The sequence below is a fragment of the Typopeltis vanoorti genome, chromosome 6 (assembly GCF_054136105.1).
Source record: "Typopeltis vanoorti isolate ZY-2024b chromosome 6, IOZ_Tvanoo_1.0, whole genome shotgun sequence".
Lineage (NCBI taxonomy): Eukaryota > Metazoa > Arthropoda > Arachnida > Uropygi > Thelyphonidae > Typopeltis > Typopeltis vanoorti.
Genome location: NC_143554.1, coordinates 74,605,932 through 74,622,126, shown reverse-complemented (window position 1 = coordinate 74,622,126; position 16,195 = coordinate 74,605,932). Strand labels below are relative to the sequence as shown.

Here is a 16,195-nt window from a genome sequence, read left to right as displayed (position 1 = left end):
ACAATTTGTGCTACATACATAATTGGTCTTTACTAGTAGTTTATCAAAGATAAAATTCATCCTGGTTACGTCAGTCAATCTTCATTTTCCTTCCGAGCAATAAATATTACTACTTCCTTTGGAGAACACAAAAGAAAATTTAAGTAGTGTGGATTTAAATTTTAAGACATATTTTCTTAAGGCTGAAGTTGTATTTGATTTTTTATTGTAAATATTGTATTTCTGTTAAACGTGATATTCCATTTGTATGCAACTCACTCATGAAAGGTTGTAAACTTATATTACAATAGAACCGCAGGTGTTGTAAGTATTTTTGTATATTTTTATTAATATAAGTCATCCTCCAATGAATGGGAGGTGATCTCCCACCTAAAGACAATCACAAACGTCCATGCCCACGATCGGATTCGAATCGGTGGCCTGTTGGCTGGAGAGCGATACCCTGATCCTTGACCAACCAGACTGTTCCCATTTGGTGTTTGTTTAAAACAGAGTGCGTTAACAACAACTTGCCAATCCAATCCTTAAATTGTCAATGTTATAAGGGTTTGAAAGCGTCGATTTGAAAATTCATAAATTACATTCCACTCAGTTTCCAGTCAAACTAAACTAATCGGTCAACAATAACTTTGAGTTAGTCATCTAATAATGATTTTTAAAAAAATATTGTTCATGTTTAGTATTATAATATAAAAGTGCAATGTTAAAATATTAACAAAAAAGATAAGCATATTCTTATCTCCCCCCCCACCCCAAATTATAAACTTATGAATTAAGCAAAACTCCAGACTCACTGACATTAGCATGCACTTTTTACAAACATAAATAGAAGCAACAGACATTTAAAATGTTTATCTTTGGGACTAGTTCATTTCATAACAGTTCCCTAAAAAAATATTCTTTAATTTAGTTCATTTCGTTCCCCGAGTTCTTTTCTCAGAACATCGAATTTACGAATGAATTTCGTCAAATGACAACAGTTTACAGAAGTACAAATACGTACCCATAGCTTTGTCCGCAACCTCCATAAAATATTTCGGTGTTCCCCTGCTCATCATTCACTTAGTTTTATATACCCAACATTAGTTCATGGAAGTTTTGTTGAAGTTAAGAGATTCTGTAATCTGGAGGAACTTATAACAATACACGAACATAATCGCTAAACTCGCAACAGACGTTTAAATAACTATTCTTACAAAGTATTTTATCGTATGCCATCAAACATCAATATAATCCAATTCAATTTCCTGATTTATAGGAAATTGAATTGGATTATAAAAAAATTTATAAAAAAATACTTTGATTACCTCAAAGGATTTACAGGATACTGAGGCATGATTCACTTTACATTATTACCAACCTCTTGTCAACAATTTTCCTCCGAACTTATGTATTATTTGTCGGCACTTCCATACGTATGTAATATTTTGTTCATCTAGAGCAGCGCTTCCCAAACTGTGGGCAGCGGCCCCCTTGGGGGTCGTTAGTTTTGTTGAGGGGGGGGTGAAATAATGAAAACAAATTTAAACTGTTTTAAGAATAAGTGTGTCATGTCAAATGTGTATGTAAGAGGCTAAAAATGTAATATTTGCATTTGATTTTTGCAATATTTGCTGTGTATGTTTTGTATTGAATATAAATACAATAAATCTACCCTATATATATAAAACGATAAGCCTTTTTATGCAAGGTTTTTGTGTCACGTTTTTTGTCAAATTATTTGAAACTCAGGGGCTACCGGCTTCAAAATTCGAGTCATCAGAATTCAAGGAGAACCGGCCTACCAGTCCGGAACTCGGGGGGGGGGGGGGCTGTAGGCGCCAGGGGGGGAACCCCTTTCGAGTTTTCAAAATTCGAGTCAGAATTCAAGGAGAACCGGTCTACCAGTCCGGAACTAGGGGGGAAGGGAGTTGGGTGCCAGGGGACGGAATCCCCCCCCCCCCGTGTTCCGGACTGGTAGGCCCGGTCTCCTTGAATTCTGATGACTCGAATTTCGAACACTCGACACTCAGGGTATCCCCTGAGTGTCGAGTATTCAAAAGGGGGGGGGGTATTTCGCTTCTAACCCAATAAAATCGATCAACTAATGCTAGTGTTTGGCTAATTTCTCTCTTATTCCATATAAATTAATATGCAATCTTCATTAAAAATGGTGTCTCTGAATAGGTGAAATATTTTGCGTTTTATAGGTTCTACATTGAGAACGGAGTTGAAGTTTTCCAAGTCCATGCTGATTTCCATAGTTTTGGTATTTTTATTGCTGATTTTCATGTCATATTTGTTACAGCTGTTATTCGAAATTTCATTAAAGAATCCCAGAGATTTACAATAGATTTACTTAGGAGTACATCATCTGCATAAAGCAAAGAGTTAAGTTTGATATCTCCACTTTCTATGTATAAAATGGAGATAGTGCACCTTGTCTTACATCCAACCATCTTCCTGTATTTCTTTCAACTATTAACTTACAACTTAAATATAAAGCGCCTTTTGCAGTTCCATTTACCCTAATGTAGCCTTGTCGCAAGCTTTTTCTTAGCCGGTTGTCGCAAGCTTTTTCCAGACATACAAAACATATGTACAGATCCTTGTGATATTCTTACGATTTTTTTAACTAAGCTTTTGTAAAATTCTGATCTTGACAACCATTTGGCATGAACCCAGCGTGTCCTTCTCCAAGTTTCTCTTCAACAATTTTTCTTAGCCTCTTCTCAAGTATTTCTGCGAAAATTTTATCTGGAACATTCAGTGGAGTATACAAGGTAATAAAATTAACACTCATTCCATTTATTTCCCAATTTAATGTTGGGAACCATACCTACTAAATTATGCAGTGTAACGACTGAAAAACTTTTATACGCCCATATTTAAGCATTTTTGGTTGAAAATCATCTACTCCAGCTGCCTTTCTAGATTTCACGTTTCCGATGACATTTTTCTACCTCATGGATATGCGGATGGATTACACATTCCACTTGGACTTTTCCCACCACAACACAACTTATTCACCATGTGGATAGGTTGTGTTGGATGGCTCAGAATTACGGCCAAAGCATCTAAGGCTAACAGAGGTCAGTGTGCTGAAAAGCCTGTATAAAGATGGAATTCCGTAGATGGGATTCCATCTTTCGAATCAAAAGGTATCGTTGTTACAAACTTAAGCTACAAATGTATTAAGAGTGAGCAACTTGGGCTATCTTAACTAACTGAAATACCAGTTTTCGAACGGTGGAAGTTTACAATAATATTAATGGACCAATTAATGAAGAATTTTTCATTCGCATCATAGCTCAAGCATTAAACTGACTTCGTTTATATCATCATCTCTTTATAAACTACATTACGTGCATTTCCCTCAGAGTGTCCCATAAGTCTTGGAACCTTGTAGAAAGGGTCCGTCTTTGTGAAGCCCAAAATGGAAGGCGTTCACTTGACGTGGTTTTTCATAAGTAATAAAAAAATCTGGAGATGTTAAAAACTTATGCAGTTGCTTCACAATGACGGGTCTTTCGTACGGCATGTTCCATGACTTATGGGCCACCCTGTATGTGAAGAGCGTTACTGCTTCTCACCCTGTACACTGTTTGGAAAGAAGTCGCCCCGATGGCAAGGTGGATCATGCCATGTAACCATCATGCGTTTGTATCCGGCATGAATTGGAGGATTCTGATGCTCCCAAGTCAGTGCGACTGCATCCTAGTGAAATGGCTGCGAGAAGGGAACTGACGGAGTGTGAAAGAGGCGTTGAGATAGGATGTCATGTTACAGGTCTCTGTTCGGCAAATTGTTGATAAATTGGGCCATCCCAGGTGTCAGTTACACCACACTGTGATGGAAGGTCAGGGATTCAACTGCAAGTGCTACTCGCAGTGGACGACCCACCACACTCACCAAATGTGACCGTAAGGTGCTTCGACAGATAACATGTAAAAACCGCAATTCATCGACCGACACGTTGAATGCGGAGCATCGACTGAAACACGAATCTCACAAAATCATTTAGAACCGAGGCTCACAACATGGGTTTCCATGGTAGGACCGCAATATGCAGGCCCCACATTACCTGAATAGACAAGCAGAGTCGTTTTCAGTGGTGGAAAGAGCGTGTACAGTGGAGGCTTGGAAAACTGTTATGGAGCAGCGAATCACGCTACCGAGCAGATGTGGTGGATGCCGGTGAACGTCTCTTAACGAGTGCGTAACCACAACAATGAAATTCGGAGGCAGGGGTGTGATGGCATGGTCCTGTTTTTTCCTGGTTTGGCTTCTAACCTCTGTTTGTGGTGCCACGAACATTGAAATCCGAGAAGTATCTGAACAATGGAATGCTTCCTATTTTGTGGCATTTCTACAGAACTAACCGTTGTCTCTTTCACCAAGACAATGCCCAATGCTGCTGTAACTGAGCCCCCCAAGGCCTGCACAGAGCCCTGCTCTCAACACTATTGACCATCTGTGGGATCAACTAGAGCGTCGGGTGAGGTCAATGGACGTCAGCCTCACAACAGTCCAATACCTCATTACATGCCTACAGGATGAATGGTCCAAAATCCCCATTGAACTTTATCGCGCTTGAGGAAAGTATGCCCCATAGGATTGCTGCAGCGAAAGGCGGTCCTACATCTTATTAGGGTGGGCGCCATGGCTGATTGTTCCTCACACTATGGTGTCCGTTAATTTTTTTCCAAGCAGCTATGAATATGTAGTTTAATCTGCTATGGGAAAAGATTACATATTTGCCATTTTTAATCCAACATTACATTAAATGTTAAAAAATGTTAATTTTCTTGACCATAACAGTTATAAAAAGACTTCTAATGGGACTATATTGATCAAGTATATATAATAAACAACTATGCTTTACCAACTAGTTTCGCCAACTAAGGCTGTTGGCATCTTCAGGGTACATAACTGATGTAAGGCACTAAAAAGTAAAAAAACTGTTACAAACTATAATCAAACGATTCAAATTATATTAGACAAAAAAACATAGCGTAAAAACATGCATTGAGCGTGCATGATCTCACTTGTTATTTAGGAACGTTCTATGGTTGGCACCGTAATTCAATACCTCATTACATGGAAGACCCTTATTAGATCTCTTAACTCACCAGATCACGGGCAAGATTAGTCCTTGGTTCCTGTTAAGGTTTTGTGTACAGCGGGCAACTGCTGTGGCTTCTTTAATAAATCGGGAGCGGAAGTCCTCCTCTATATAAGGAATTGTGCTTCTATCCCACTCTATGACATGGTTCGTTCTTGAGAAGGGAAAAGCTAACCCCTATTTTTCTTCTCTGTTATTATTGACGCGCCAATGTGTTCTTTTTGCCTAATTTCAAGGCTCCTTGTAGTCTGGCCGATATAATTCAAGCCGCACGAGAAGGGTATGTTGTAAATTCCAGCATATTTGAAGAAAGGATGATTATCTTTTGGAGATCTTAAGAATTGTCTAATCGTTTCTGTAGGTTTAAAGGTCACTCTTATTCGAAACTGTCTCTAAGTATAGAATGACGATGGTAGAAATATAACGTATGTCATCTCGTTGTCTTTGTGGGGAGTCAGAGAAAAAGTATCTTGTGGACGAGTCTTCGAGGAAATCCATTCATGGTAAGGTTGTTAGATATCAGGGATAGTTCTTCCTGGAGGTCCTGTTTCTCTGTTAAGGAGAGCAGCACGGTTCTTCAGTATGTGCACAGTGCTAAGTTTCTGAGAAATATGGTGGGAGGAAGTGAAATGCAAATAACGTCCTGTATTGGTTGGTTTGCGGTAAACTGAGAGGAGGTTGATACCACCATTCGTTAGCTTCTTAATTAAAGTTTTTTTTACCAACATTACATTGCTATAATTTTAATTACTAATTATTTCTATTATTAAATACGATGAACTCGCTATAGTTTCGTATATGATGTTTAATATAAATCCTGAACCAAGTTGAAGAAATATAGCCAAATTACGAGTTTCTTGGCCGTTATTTTGTTTCATGATGCAGACGAACTAATCCAGTGCACTAAGATATATATATGAAAGACCACCCTAAACAAAGCTCCAAACTTTTATTACGATCCATTCAGCCATCTCTATGTGATGTCCGAATAAACATCATTTTGCCAAGAGGAACTTTGCTTAATACCCGTTTGTGTGTGTGTGTGTGTGTAGTTAAATGGTAATCCATTTTATTTATTTATTTTTTAGCTCTTCGTAAGAAGAAGTTAAAATATTACAACAGTTTTGCTCCAGTCTTCTATCTTAGTAAACAATTCATGAAAATCTCTTTCAATAAATTGCTTTATCTCCCAAAAATGAAGGGCAAGCAAATAATTGACAGTTGCCGCGAAGGATAACGATGGTATATCCAGTAACTTATCAATATTTAAAAAAAAATAATAATAAGTATTATTATTATTATCTCAATGACTCCGTGTTCAAAGTGAGGAGAACATATTTGCCACTCCTATGTTTTCATTATGATTTAAACACACACACAAAATAAAAATCTTAGCCCCGCGTTACTAATATACTGCGAATAGGCTAAAAAAAAAATTTTTTTTTTCAATTATTTCAATTTCGGAAGAACAACGACATGAACAAAGGTTGTAAACTAACATACTATAGGTTTATAATCTTTCGTTTGTAGGGGGGGGGGTTCGCATAAAACATTCCCCTTCAATTATCTTTACATAATTATATTACTTTAAAAAGTGTTGAAAAAAGAAATGTAAAACAGATATTCAAGTCATTTTTAAAGTGGATTCGGATTTATTTGGCCATACAAGCTCTCACCATTTCTTAAAAAGCAGAATTTGCATACATTAGGCTACATTAATGTGTCACCCTATTTAAATGATTAGATTTAACTTGGATTTTATTCCATGCAAGAGACCTCAACATAATTCAGTTGTATACCATTTAGATTAAATGCTTACATTCTCAAATAATTATATTTAGTGATTTTATTTAGCTGTTCAACATGAAAGAGCGTCCAGATGTCAACCACGAAAACGGTCTCGCTTGGTGTCTAGCACTTCTGAAGGGGGTCCTCCATCTTTTGTAGGTCCAGTACCACAAACTTGCCATCGTTCGCCACTCGCTGTAAGTTTAGCAACAAGTAACTTGTCCGCTCTGGGTCCCTATTATTCTGCTGCTTCGGATCTCACTATTGCTAGTCTAAGACGTCTACAACCGGCTCCCATTCTGCCTCCAGTCCCGCACGTTACGTCGAGTTATGGGATGGTGCCAATATCATTTAGAAACGAAGAGAATTCAAGGTTTTCTCATGGACAAGACGTGATACGAGGAGGTAAGCTGCATTTCTTTTTATAGACGCGAGGGAGGGAGACTTTATATATTTGAAGATGTTATAACGATAATCAGGTTTGAAAAACTACCAGAATTCGATAATGCTTACGACGATCTTCAAAACACATGTAATTACGCACAATTATAAACAAAATTGCAGTTAAATGCGATTACAACTATCAATTTCATACTTTGCTTCATCCGCAATTACTTTTTTTTTTTTTTCACTTTATATGCATCCTTCCGGTGTAGGTGAAACGCGGGCGTTTCACCTACACCGGTTAGTAATCGCAAACACACTTAGAAGAATAAATAAAAGTATTATACTACATTTAAGATCCAACGTTCTTCTATAAATATATGCAGCTATCATACACAACGTCAAGACATTGTGAGCTGACATTGTTATTTTATGAGCGAAAGATTTCCATGCTATTTCAGGACACTTCGTTATTTATAGTTCAATAAACTGTTCTTAATGCCAAAGGGAGAAAGATAGTTTCTTCCCGAGAAAATATGATCGTTTGGTCAAAGTGCATTTTCAACAGAAATCAAGCTAAACAAAAATGCTCATTTAATGTTAACGCTATTCATTGACTATATTACAAAGGACTGTTTTCTGATCATGACTAAAATATCATCTGAAGAAGACAATTCTCTTTTAAAACGATTATAAAGAATTGCAGACAAGCAAGATCTGAAAAGTTGAACAAAAAATAAAAAGAAACACTGACCAATAGCTTAACAATACTTTTTTCCGATAATTAACATGTGCTTAGCTCATTGTTGTGCGCAGCAGTGAAACTGAGAAGGGTTTAAATAAAGACTTTTTAAATGAGCTCATGATACACGCACGTGTGCGTGTTACAGGTTAAAAATAAAAGAAAGAAAGAAAACAGAAAAAAAAGAACGTACATGTCACTAAAACTCATGCGTTTTGTGTCGGACAGACGCATCGTCATATTTGATCAACGTGGCCTCCTTTTGACAGGTAATAATAGCAGGTAACACTAGATAGGCACAACCACATAAAGGTCATGAATATTAAATGATTTTCGCAGTGAGAACAGAACTGCTGGACCACCAATGACTTTAATGAGGTTGTGGCAAAATGCGAAATAACTGAAAAATAACTGCATTTATTGGAACCATAACATAATGCGTAAAAAAAGCTAGTCAGTTAATGACAAAGAATATTCGCAGAGTTTAGAAGGGCTTATGTTAGTGGAAATCAATTCCTATTCAGCGGCCGCGAATTAAGCGTTGCTAACAAAGATTCAGCGGTGCCATAATTTTCCAAATTATCAGATGCATGAAGAAGTATCAAACTTTATATTTTGCAGCATAAATGTCAAGCCTTAATTAAGACGGAACTTCATTTTGGAGAAGAATTTGTTCCGACAATTTTTTTTTTTTTTTTTTTTTTTTTGCGAGTTGCAACTGTGGGTTAATCTCCAACCAGTGTCCAGTTTTATTACTGAAAGAATGGAGCGTTTCAGTGACAAAGCTGGGTAAATCTAAGAGGCATGTAAAGATCAATTTTTTGTTGAACGATGTTACCAAAATGCACACTCCCCCTCTTGACTAAATGTGACCATTTCCTTGTTCAGTTTCTCGGTTTTATGCACTGAGACACACGTTTTGTTTTGCCTAATTGTTTTTCTAAAAATGACCCGATCAAGACCGAAATTGAGATCTGCAAACAGATTCGAAATATATATTTTATTAAATTCTATCTAACCAGATCGGCTGAAAGGCGAAAACCAGTTATTGACTTTGGACTTGAAACCCAAACCAGTTTTCGCTTCTAATATTTACATATTTAGAATAAAATGTGGCTGGGAGTATAATTATTTTCATTGATTTTTAAATGCGAAATAGGCTAGAGTTTTAACTTACTCTTGCTCGTTTTTAAGCCCATCACTAAAGAACTGCCATATTTTTAAAGTTGAAATAATATTAACTAGGTGATATCAAGTTCTATTGAGTAATTGTTAATTGCAGATCCAACTCCTTCGAACTCTCACCGTAAATCACTTACGGACGACAGCATTTCAAGTGAAGACTCGAGAGATTCTACAAAACCTTCACTGAACTTAGAGGGATCTCAGTTGTCTCCACATGCAGGAAGCAGCCTCCGAAACATCACCACCTCAAGAAGTGACATCTTATGTTCAATATCCAGGCCATCTTATATAACTTCACTAGACAACAGCGAATGTACTGCAGGTGGTAGCACTATCACTACATCAGTGCCGACGACAGCAAACCTTCCTCCGTATCCTCCAGCCCCTTTAGAAACTATTTATGAAGCTGCCGCAAAGTTATTGTTCTTCTCTATTCGATGGATGCGTAGTATTCCATCATTCCTTCATCTTCCTTTCCGGGATCAAGCAATCTTACTGGAAGAATCTTGGAGTGATATCTTTGTACTTAGTGCAGCTCAATGGGGATTTCCTGTCCAAGACGGTAATTATATATATATTTGCACTTCTCTTAGACTATTGTGTGCATTTCCGATATCTTGTGGTAAGTCTTTTAATCCCTAAACATAAATAAAGTTTATTACACTTGAATTAAATAAGCATATTCCTCTTTTCTTTCAATACTCGAACTAGATTTTCGGGGCGCATTATCGCAACCACGTTTTCAAGCAAAAAAAAGGTTGGTTTCGCAAATGAAAGTCACTTACATAGGCGAATAATAATTTTTCCCTGTTGTCATGGAAACGGAGGCATTAGATGATCTATCCTAGCCGTCAAACCTAAGTATAAAACAAATTCCCTTACTATCATCCTGGACGCCAAATCGACAGCCATCTCAGCACTTAGGATTGTACGCCAAGGATACCGTATCTCTTATTTTCTTAACTTGTGTCACGGATGGGTTTCTTCTCTCTTCCAAGCCATATTGGTTACTCTCTTGACACAGCCACTGTTAATGCTATAGCCTTCGCTGATGACATTTATACTCTACTAGAGAAGGCTTGTAGGAACTTCTCACAACCAAGCAGTCAACTTCAAGTTCGAGGCCTAAACATCCATAAACAAAGTCGAGAAATTGAAGGTTGAGAACCGAGTTTTTCCTGTGTGGCATGTCCTTGCATTCTATCAGTTCTGGAGGAATGGAGATACCTTGGTGTTTTCTTCTCTCCCACAAGCCCTTCCCCTTTCCCATCCACGCTAGGATATTTTCTTTCCGTAAAGCTCCTTTTATATCTCAACAGTGGCTCTTCATTCTGAATTATTTCTTCTTAGCCTCTCCCATAGGTTAGTCCTAGGCAAAATCACTCTATAGCAGTTCGTTTAGCGGTCTGTTCGTTGTTACGTCTTACTGACGATGTGCACTAGCATTTTCCATGCCACTGTAAGCCACGGAGGTCTGGGAATTCCCTCGCTGCAATGGTTGGTGCCTGGATTACGCCTGTCCAGATTACAGAGAATTTTCTTTCTCCACTTCAGAAGTGTGTCTTGCTGCCTCGAGGCCTTCATGTTTTAAGGATGATTATCGACGTACCTCTGGATGGGTGCTTGATGGAAGAACACCGATTACGAATACCTTCATTCTTACACTATTCAATCAATGGAGATGAATAACAAGAATTTAACACATTTCCTCTCAGCATCAATGGATGAAGGATGGGACTCACCTCCTGTCTGGTTTTGAATATATAGATTTAATTAGAACAAGAATCGATGCTCTGTGACTGGAGTCCGTACAAATCGGGGAAGAAGTGATAAGAACTGCAGGGCAGGCTGTCAGAGTACAGAAACTTAGGCTCACGTGCGATAGCAACGTGATGTTGCAATCGCACACATGGAGTAAGTGTCAGAAGATACAATGCAACAGTGACGGTTATAGAGAATAGGTTAAAGGTTGGATAACAGCAGTATAATCCCCCCCCCCAAGTACAGGAGCTGCATCCTTTAAAAGTATGAGGTGTCAACAGAGTCATGTAGACTTACCAAGTTTATCAGGCCTCTTCAGTCCTCCATGTGGGATCATAGTGCAGAACAAGAAAAACGAAATAATTTTTTAAAAATTATGACTTTTCGTGGATGGGATCCACAAAAAGTATAGGTCATTAATAATGTGGTTGTCTAAGGTCAGATAATCCGTAATCACGTGCGATATTATATTTGCTAGTGAAAGCGAAAAAATATCATGGCAACGTCATTTACAAACGCTTGTGAATGGTGATTTGATTCAATACAAGACTTCTTGAAAGTGAATGTAAAAGCATGCCAATAGTTTAACCAAATCACGAGAAATGGAGATGATTTTTGTCCTGACTAAAACACTTCGTTATATTTATCCATTCAGAAGTCTTCTGATGATTTTCCTTTGATTTATTTTTTCATTATTTTGAACCTCAGATGACAGCGAAATGCTTAACTTTTCAGAGGAAGTTTGAATTTCTACCTTCCTTTCATAATGAGTGATATCGGAAAAGGTTAACAATAAAATCATGAGAATGAAACTGATTAGAGTATATACAGCTGCTGGAAATAATTAAACAGAATAATAACTTTCGTACTTTAATGCAAAATTCATAACCAAAGTTTTCGGTTATCATTAAGTGTAAATTACAACTGTAAGAACCTAAACTAGGACAGGCTGGTAGTTTAGGTTCTTATTTCGATTAGGATGAATAATAATAGATTCACAACTTTGTTTATGCAATTTTCTACTTTCAGTAGGATACGCTTCATGCATGACGTTAGTTCTTTTTTAATGGACCCTATGTATGGAAGAAATCGCTTGATGAACAACAACAGGTTTATCCAGACTTACTGTAGTCCCCTATGTTTTTCCTTCTAAGGAAAACGATGGTATTTCGGATAGTACAGTAAAATTTTGGACTTGCAAATCGGATAGGACACTTATACGAAGTAACTACCTAGACAACTTTTCTGACAAACGGTTATGCCAAGAAAAGAAACTAAGACTATTCTCTTGTGAAAATCGATACCATAATAGTTTATTATTACTTATCTATAACTGGGAGCTACCACCATGGAGAGAAATGTGTATTTATATACAGGGTTAGCTTAAATTAGGCATAAGTAACTGAAGTTACGAAAATCAGAATATTACAGCTATTAACGTTTTTTTTTTTGGGGGGGGGGGGTGGAGGCTGTTTCGTTTGTGCAATGAAAAATTCAACTCTGCCACCGCTGAAGGAGAACTGTACTTGAGATCTAGCGATATTAAACGAATTGATATCATATTAAAAGAACTCCAAAATAACACAATGTAAAAGTGAATCTGCTTAAATGAAGTGGGTATGCTTGACAATTCGTCATTCAGCTCTAATAGATCAGTTTCCACACACTCTCAAGAATTTTTTTAGTTTTTTTTCCTGATGTTGAAAAGATTATGAACATCCGAATAGTCACCTACAAATGCTATATTTTTAACTGGAAAAGTTGATAGAACGAAAGAATGTGTATCACAGGTATTCCGCTAGTGATAAGGATACGTGTTTCAACAGAGCTACTGATATAGCGAGCCATTTTTTCACAAACAATAATTCAGGGTAGCAAATCCAAGGTGCCCCAGTCATAGTATCTGAATTTCCAATTTGTATTATGAAAATTATATTTTTTTAAAAGCTTTTATTTCTCTAATAAAGCTATGAGTAACGTGTATGGATTTTTTCGGTTTACTTTTTTTTCTACCGTAAAACAAAATTGGAATAAAAAAAAATTACACCAACAATTTTTGCCCTGACAACACAATTAAGAATTCTACAGCGAAATCGCAATGATAATTCATAATCTTATTAACAGAACAGGATGGTAGTACACGGGAGAATGCTTCAAATTCGCCATATTACAGTGGCATACAGTTATCAGGTGTATATATTAGACATGGATGATTAAAAAAAATCCCATAATAAGCGGAATTAATTTCTGAACGATTCCTAAAACATGAGGACATATATAGTGCAAAGGTTGTCTGCGACACATGTTCCAAGTAGGAAAATTATGGAGACAGTGAAATAAAAGTCCCCACTACTCATTTTTCCGAACATCTGGATATCGGAGAAGACAAGACAGACGAACTACTGAGTGAAGTTGTAATTCAAAATAACTTTTAAAAAATGTTGGATTAAAGGGGCTGCTGAAAAACTCGCTGACTTTAAAAGCACGATTTTCAGTTTTAGAAAAAAGCTCCTCAGGAATATGGCAACCTTATGTAAACGAGGCATCAGCGAATCTTAAGCGCAAAATAATGTGGCAAGTGCTGTACGCGTTTCGTGATCTAGTGTACATCTTATAGCATCAGTATACAGTACTAATCGAAACACTGTCGAACTAATAAACCTACAGAAAAGATTAAAGACCAGTCTTCGACTACAGGAAAATGAATGATGACGGTTACTGAAACCATATGTAAACTGATCGATGAGGAAATTTCAGATCGCGAGATGTATGTATTGTATAAACGTCACAACAAAAAGCAGTCGCAGTCTGTATGGTTGAGACAGTATTTACTCAATAACTTTGATCTATCAACCTTATTTAGTAAATAACCATTTATTATTATTTACAGTATTTCATGAATTAGTTTTTATATTTTTCGGGTGTTTATGGTTGTGTTTATATTGTTATCCTATATTTTTGTTAATGAGTTATCTTAACTCCGGCTGCATCGTATTTTTAAAGTTACATAAATCGTTGAATTTCTTTTTATTTTATTAGGGATAATCTCAGTTAGTAATGTTTTAGCTCCAGAAAGACGCACTCTGGTGGTCTCTCAGCTTCAGCAAATGAGAAATGTCATGTCTCAACTCGTAGCACTTCAGGTGGACCATACGGAGTTTTCTTGCCTCAAGGCTCTGATGTTGTTTAGACCAGGTGAGAGATATTCTAGCACATACGGATACACGATTTAAAAATTTTGTTAATAATTATATCTTAACTCCGGCAGCATCGTATTTTTATAGTTACATAAAATTATTAGTTTCATGAAAAAAGTGTAGAGCAAATATACTATTCGAGTATCTAATGGTATTGTAAAATGAAGTAAAAATTAAGCTGCTTGGGGGTGAGTATTATCCAGATCAGAATGCAATCCTATATATTTTAATTTTCGGCAATTTAATACACACTCTTAAAAGCAAGTAGTGCACGGAGGGAAACGTGAAATGAAAAATAGTGTCGAAGATGCACTGAAAAACCCTGTTCGCCAAAGAGTAAGGATATTAATGAATAAAAAGCCAGGTCCCGAGAGAATCCTCGTAACTACTGGCACGGTTTATTCCAGGAGGGAAAACTACCGTAATATGAAATGTAATGGAGAGTCCATCGTGCAGCAATCTTGAGCACCCAAATCAAAGAAATTGCTGCTGATATTCTAAATGGCCGATATAATACCATGTTCGTTTACGATGACTGACGCTAATATACGAAGAAAAATGACTTTACGGAAGGGGGAGGGATGTATCTCTTCATGACCCAGCTCAACTTCCCGAGATGGGGGGGGGGGAAACCACAACAAAATTTTTCCTCCTATTAAATAGGATAGTCTAATCGACCAGTTTTCCCAAGCATGTGATGTTGTACTGTAATGTATAAACAGTGTTAGCAAGAATGTTGCTACGTGATTAAAATCGCATCAGAATAAATCAGGAAGAGAGTTAAAATGTTAGAAGAGACAAAACTTTTTTTTCTAGATATGTGTTTATGAAAAATACATGAACGGTATCAGTCCTACCACCAGGCTCTGACAATCTAATTTTGTTTTTTTCCACCTGAAACGTAGTTGTATCGCACATATTTTGGTCATCTCGAAATTGGATGTTGATTTGGCTTCTGCATCTCGTATACTTAAAAATCACAAGTAATATCAAGTGATTTTCTGGCCAGATATTTCAACCGAAGTTAAAATGCTTGACAAATTTTAATCAGATTACATAATTCATTAAAATCTGTTCAACTAACTCTGGGTTGGTATTTATTATTTAGAATTAGAGACAGAAGGATACAATGAGCCGAGATGGCCATAAATTATACAATCCTAGTTTTAGGATTTTCAGGTATCGTCTCTTTTTCCGGACCTACTGTCAGAAAAGATCGATCCACATATCCATTAGCATTAATTCATGAAAAAAAAAATCCTTTCCTCCATGACAATTTATATATTTACTCTACTGTACCGGGCACCTAAAATTACGAAAGCTATGGTAGCATGCCGACTATCAACAGTAAGTTATTTAGTACTAATATGCATATAGTCAGTGCGCTACATTAGTAAACAACACTACATGCTAATTATATGTTATTTTATTTACAGAAGCCAGTGGTCTACGAGATCCTCTACAGGTGGAGCTATTACAAGATCAGACCCAACTAATGTTACACGAGTATGTTCTTACGAAGCAACCCCCTTCGAAAGTTCGTTTTGGCAAGCTTCTCCTCATTCTTTCAGTGGCTCGTCGCGTAAACGGACACATTGTAGAGGAAGCGTTTTTTCGAAAGACGATTGGCAGCATTCCGATTGAAAGGTTACTATGCGACATGTTTCAAGCTGCTTAAGATTCGAGTCATGATAGCTTGAAGCTGAACAGACTACTAATTGATCTCCGTGTTGTGTCTTGAGAATGCCTGTGATCAAGATAACACGAACATATTTCAAATGCTCATATCTTGAGAACTGTGGAAGTGCGAATGTGGATATCAACAATTCCCGGTTTTTAATCTTAGACAAATATTCAGATGAGACTCTCGAAAAGATATTTTGAACCCTTCACGAAATTCAGCATGGATGTAAATCAGCGTTCATCAAGTAATTGGTCAATAATTTAAGCTATAAGATGTATAAGGTTGTAAACTTAGCTGAAATGTTTGCTTTTCGCAATTACACCATTTTGCTTCGAATCTCTTCCTACTTC

General features: G+C 37.0%; 1 protein-coding gene across 1 annotated transcript in view; it reads left to right on the top strand.

Annotated features, from left to right (window-relative positions):
* Positions 1 to 15,873, top strand: part of LOC150105580 (photoreceptor-specific nuclear receptor-like) — a 43,723-nt gene extending 27,850 nt beyond the window's left edge. The window contains exons 3-6 of the mRNA XM_090393983.1: positions 6,959 to 7,297; positions 9,301 to 9,765; positions 14,004 to 14,159; positions 15,598 to 15,873. Coding sequence (XP_090250109.1) covers positions 6,959 to 7,297; positions 9,301 to 9,765; positions 14,004 to 14,159; positions 15,598 to 15,839 — 1,202 coding nt within the window. The 3' untranslated portion in view covers positions 15,840 to 15,873. The remainder of the gene's footprint in view (positions 1 to 6,958; positions 7,298 to 9,300; positions 9,766 to 14,003; positions 14,160 to 15,597) is intronic.
* Positions 15,874 to 16,195: the final 322 nt, after the last annotated feature.